At 60.0% G+C, this 5,490-nt stretch overlaps 1 protein-coding gene across 2 annotated transcripts; it reads right to left on the bottom strand.

Annotated features, from left to right (window-relative positions):
- Nucleotides 1-760: 760 nt before the first annotated feature.
- On the bottom strand, nt 761-3,036 carry LOC123053465 (trichohyalin). Of its 2 annotated transcripts, XM_044476944.1 has the most exons (3): nt 2,810-3,036; nt 2,518-2,647; nt 761-2,392 (listed from the first exon to the last, which is right to left on the bottom strand). In XM_044476944.1, the coding sequence occupies exons 1-3, from the start codon at nt 2,827-2,829 to the stop codon at nt 851-853; spliced, it is 1,692 nt and encodes a 563-aa protein (XP_044332879.1). In that variant the 5' UTR covers nt 2,830-3,036; the 3' UTR covers nt 761-850. The 2 variants fall into 2 exon arrangements, with proteins under 2 accessions (XP_044332879.1, XP_044332878.1); XM_044476943.1 differs by lacking the exon at nt 2,810-3,036 and having other exon boundaries at nt 2,518-2,794.
- Nucleotides 3,037-5,490: the final 2,454 nt, after the last annotated feature.

The following is a 5,490-nucleotide window of genomic DNA, read 5'->3' on the forward strand; positions in this document are numbered from 1 at the left end:
GAGGAGGACCGAGACGGGGGGAGGGCAGGGGGGCGCTCCGCCGCCTCGGGGGGCGGCAGGAGCGCGGGGGGAGGGGGAGGGGGGCGGGGGGCGCGCGCTAAAGCATGCCACTTTGCACGTCCACATTTTTGCTTGTCGCTTGGTCTGAAATGGTACGAGGCTACCACACGAGTGAATCCAGGATAAAGTCAGAGAGAATAACGAAGATGTAAAGAAGCGACAATTCAGAGTCTGGACTAATAAGAGTACTGAATACTACGTATGAGCTGAGACCTTTTTTGCCTGGTATGCGTTCATTTTGTTGACACTGCATGCAAACCGAAGGAAAATAATGGTGCCAAAATGGCAAAATGTATTCCAAATGGCAGGCTCCGATCATATTCCGGTGGCCATTCTTCTACATCAAGTACCGCTACTGTTAACAGCACCTGCACTGAACCACTGACAGATGGCGAAATTTGACTTGCCTTCACTAAACCACCGACAAATGGCGAGATTTGACTTGCCTTCGTGCTTCTAGAAACTCACGTGTAAAAGGAAAACATACACACACACACGTTACGACTTGTCAGGGGCTGCACCTTCTTCTAATCGCATCACTGTGTCCCCTTCAAATGCCATCTTTTCAACCAGCATGTAAATCAGGCATGTGAAACATCAATCTGTTCATCTTTTCAGCCTAAAAAGTGTCAGTCTAACAAGTGACAGCGACTCTACAAACCATTCCAAATTTCAGCGCAAAAAGAAGGAAACAGTTACATAGATGCAAGAATATCTCATTGGTCGTGTAAGTATTTAGATGAACAAATCAAAACTACTACGTGCATTACATTACATGGGGCGATCAAATTCAAGTGTGCACTGGCGCCAAATTCGCCTTGTAGAAGCTTTTCCTCCTGAAGAGATCCCCGAACTTGCGAAGGATCGGCCGCTTCTTCTTGCCGTTCATGGAGTGCTCCATGCCCACGTAGTGGCTCTCGTCGATGTGGTCGAACTCGTCGTCGTCGTAGTCGTCCATGGCCGCGTCCGCCGCCGCGGACTTGAGGTCGGCCATGTTGCTGAGCGACGCGAACATCCGGTCCTTGGGGTTCAGGCTCCCCATCCTCGCCGACTGCGAGTAGCCCACGCCTTTGAACTTGGCCGGCTCGCCGATCGAGTAGCTCCGCCCGCTCGGCGTCCTGGGCTTCTCCGCCATCCAGCGCCGCGACCCCGTCTCCGGCGTCCCCTTGGCGCTGGCGACGAGGCGCCCGTTGGGCAGGTGCCGCTGGTCAAAGCCGCACTCCGGCGCCACGGGCGCGGTCGTGGCCGAGGACACGGGAGTGCTGCACGCCGTCGTCGTCGTGGCGGCGAGCAGGCTGTTGAGCTCCTTGAGGCTGCCCTGCGCGGCGGCCTCGCTGACCTTGATGCACTCGTGCTCCTGCCGGAGGTTCTGCAGCGCGCCCTCCTTCTCGGCGACGACGTCGTTGAGCCGCGCGTTCTCGACCCGGGCGAGCTCCAGCGACTCCTTGACGACGTTGGCCTCGCCGACGGCCTGCTTGAGGATGTCGCGGAGGCGGGCGTTCTCGTCGCGGATCACGCGCTGCGACTCCACCAGCTTGGTGTTCTCCTGCCGGGCCAGGTTCACCTCCTCCTCGGCGGCGCGCACGCACTCGAGGAAGACGCGCTCCTTGTCGCCCCACGCGGCCGCCGACTCCTCGGCCTCGAGCCTGCACCGGTGCTGCTCCCGCAGCCGCGTCTCGGCGGCGGCGAGCTCCCCGCGCAGCCGCGCGGCCTCGGCATTGGCGGCCTCCAGCTCCGCCTGCGTGTCGGAGAGCCAGCGCTTGACCTGCTTGGCCTCCATGGTGACGTCGGAGAGCGCGAGGGACAGGTCGTCCAGCGCCTTCCGGCTCCTCTCCTCCCCCTGCATGGCCGCCCGGAGGTCGGCGCGCAGGGCCCTGATCTCCTCGTCGGCGCCGCCGAACATGAGGTCCTTGACGCTCCGCTGGTCCATGACGCCGCGCCGGGCCTCGAGGCTCCGGTTGCTCTGCTGCAGCGTGGCCATCTCCAGCTTGGCCTCCTCGAGGCTGATCTTGGTCTGCTCCAGCTGCTTGGTCTGGTATATGAGCGACTCGAGCATCTTGCGCTCCGACTCCTTGGCCCTCTCCACCTCCCGCTCCAGAAGCTGCACCTTCTCGGCGCCGCCCCTTCCGTCGTCCTTCCTCATAAGCTCGTCGAGCTCCCGCACCGCCCGCGCCTTGTCCTCCCGCTCTGTCCTCAGCTCCTCCTCGAGCTGCACCACCCGATAATTCTCACCCCGCTCCTTCTTGAGCTCTTCCTCCAGCTGCGCCACCCGCTGCTGCGCCGGCGTCGGCGTCGGCATCGTGCCTCCGCCGCCGGTGACGCCGCGACGTTTCTGCCGGCCGGACAGTAAACCAAGAACCACCGTTAAAACGGAGCACAAATAAAGCTGGCGATCGGCAAATGCTTCCAAGGTAACGTAAGGGAGAAATGAATTGGCGACAGCCGGTACCCACGTACCTCCGGGGAGGGGGGCGCCTTGGAGCTGCCGGCGGTGGAGCGGCTCCGGTGGAACCGAGGGGACGGCTTGGAGGGGGAGGAGAGTGTAACGGACGAAGACGCCCTGAGCCCCGCCTCGAAGGACCCGGATCTGCACGGCGGAGAATCCCAGCTCATCGAAATGGAATCGCGAAACTTACTAAATACTGGTCAAACAATAAAAGAAGAGAGCGTTGCGCAAAAGAAGGATCTTATTGAGGCGGCGAGGGAGGGGCGCGCATGGCCGCCGAGTGGAGTGGCCAGCGGTGCTCACCTCGGCATGGAGGAGAGCATCCCGGGCGGGCACGCGGGCGGCGCGCGGGCCGAGGAAAAAGAATTGGCGTGGCAATGGCTGTGGCAGTGCAGGGGAACCGAATTTTAGAAGGCCCGGTGCAACATGGCCGAGATTAATAGTCGTACTTGCAGGTTAGATTAGGGGAAGGGTGAGGTCATGGGTTAACAACGGAAAGAGAGTGAGTTCTTGGGTTTGTAGTATACTATTGATCTGCACCGTCGATTGGGAGGGTCTTGTCGGATTAGTTTAGTGGTATGGCGCGGGAGAGGCCGCAAATGGCGGTCGTGGGTCGTGGGGCGGGGCGTGGGGCAGGCCGGCGCCGGGGAGTGGTCAACCCGCGGAAGTTTTCTTCTTGGTGTTTGTGGCCTGATTGGTGGGGGGTTTTGGCTGGGTTTGAATTGATCGGATCGGTGACAGTGGCATACCCGGGTGCGTGCCGACCGGCGCGTCGAGTAGCGGGGATTGTTGCACGAAGCATCGTGCATGGGTGCGGGTTGTTCGGGCCCTGACTCGCAAGTTTCTGCGGCGGACTGACTGACTCACTGACTGGATTGATTCGGTGGGTCATGCTAACCCTGCGGCGAAAATTCTGGTCTCACCTGAGGCGGAGGTGGGATTTGGTGGGTCAACCTTGGCACGCTGGCAGCTGCAGCTAGGAGAATTCTACTGTACGTGCGGCCCTTCCGTCGTCGGCGCACGATCATCCTCAGGCAACTCCGGTGTTGCAGCTCCTCTTCTTTCTTGCAAGTTGTGCTGCAGCATCTCCGTTGCCGTGCCCGTGCAATGTGCATATTGGATGTATGAATTGCACGATGTATTGATTCGGTGCAATGTGTATGGTATATATAAGTATAAGGTGGGGCCTCTACCTCAATCTATACAACAAACTAGAGAGGTGGGCCTAGTCAATATACATGCACAAATAACATACTCAACACCCCCCGCGGTCGAAGCGGCACCGCGGCTGACGCAAAGACTGGACCGGAACTCCTCAAAAAACGCCGTAGGCAAGCCCTTGGTCATGATATCTGCAAATTGTTGGGAAGTAGGGACATGTAAAACACGAATATGGCCAAGAGCCACCTGTTCCCGAACAAAGTGAATATCCAACTCAATATGCTTGGTCCGGCGATGATGTACCGGGTTAGCGGAGAGGTAGACCGCCGAGACGTTGTCACAGTAGACCAACGTGGCACGGTCAACAGGGCAGGAAAGCTCCTGAAGCAGCTGGCAAAGCCACGAACACTCGGCGACGGCGTTGGCCACCGTACGATACTCAGCCTCAGCACTGGAACGAGAGACCGTAGGCTGCTGCTTAGACGACCACGAGATAAGTGAGGGTCCAAGGTAGACACAATAGCCCGAAGTGGAACGACGAGTGTCAGGACAGCCCGCCCAGTCTGCATCGGAGTAGGCGGTGAGGACGGTGTCGGCAGAGGCGTGAAGCATGACGCCAAGATCCATAGTGCCACAGACATAGCGAAGAATCCGCTTGACGGCAGCCCAGTGAACGTCTCGAGGAGCATGCATATGAAGACACACCTGCTGCACGGCATACTGGATCTCCGGTCGAGTCAGGGTGAGGTACTGAAGAGCACCAACGATAGACCGATAGAAAGCAGCATCCGAAGCAGGAGAACCATGCGTGGCAGAAAGCTTGGCCTTCGTATCAACATGCGTAGCGGCGGGCTTGCCGTTAAGCATGCCGGCGTGCTCCAGGAGCTCATGAGCGTACTTCCGCTGATGAAGGAACAAGCCATCCGGACGGCGCACCACCTCGACACCGAGGAAGTAGTGCAAAGGGCCCAAGTCCTTGATGGCGAACTCAGCGCGAAGACGAGCCGTGAGCTGACTGAGGAGACCAGCCGTACATGCCGTCAGGATGATGTCGTCGACATAGAGCAGCAAGTAGGCCGTGTCGGAGCCCTGATGATAGACGGAGAGCGAGGCGTCCGAGCGGGTAGAGCGAAACCCAAGCTGGTGGAGAAACGCCGCGATGCGCTGGTACCAAGCGCGCGGAGCCTGCTTGAGTCCATACAAGGATCGCGAGAGCAGGCACACGTGGTCGGGAAGCGCCGGGTCAACAAACCCAGTGGGCTGCTGGCAGAAGACCTGCTCCTCGAGGTGACCATGGAGGAAGGCGTTGGAGACGTCCATCTGGTGCACCGGCCAAGCACGGGAGACCGCAAGGTGAAGACCGTGCGAATCGTGCCGGGCTTGACGACCGGAGTGAAGGTGTCGGTGAAGTCGATGCCAGCACGCTGCCTGAAGCCCCGAACGACCCAGCGCACTTTATAGCGATCAAGAGTACCATCAGGACGGAGCTTGTGTTTGAAGACCCACTTCCCGGTAATCACGTTGGCGTGCCGGGGACGGGGAACAAGCTGCCACGTCCGGTTGCGCAACAGGGCGTCAAACTCCTCTTGCATCGCAGCCATCCAGAGCGGGTCACGAAGAGCGGCTCGGACGGAGGATGGCAATGGCGACGGCTTAGAGGTGGACGCCGCATGGACGTAGTCATCCGCGGCGTAGCGCGAGCTCGGGCGAAAAACGCCCGTACGGGTGCGGGTGACCGGGCCGGCCACAGGTGCCGGAGGCGCGGGGGCTAGGGGCGCCGAGGAGGCCGGGGGCGCCGGGGGCGCCGAGGGGGCCGACGAGGC

Source organism: Triticum aestivum, chromosome 2D (genome assembly GCF_018294505.1).
Source record: "Triticum aestivum cultivar Chinese Spring chromosome 2D, IWGSC CS RefSeq v2.1, whole genome shotgun sequence".
Taxonomy (NCBI): domain Eukaryota; kingdom Viridiplantae; phylum Streptophyta; class Magnoliopsida; order Poales; family Poaceae; genus Triticum; species Triticum aestivum.

Excerpts from the sequence above, each read along its gene's own strand:
- LOC123053465 (XM_044476943.1), bottom strand. The coding sequence starts at position 2,673 with ATGAGCTGGGATTCTCCGCCGTGCAGATCCGGGTCCTTCGAGGCGGGG. Across the intron at positions 2,393-2,517 it reads AGGCGCCCCCCTCCCCGGAG|AAACGTCGCGGCGTCACCGG; the intron begins GTACGTGGGTAC and ends TCCGGCCGGCAG.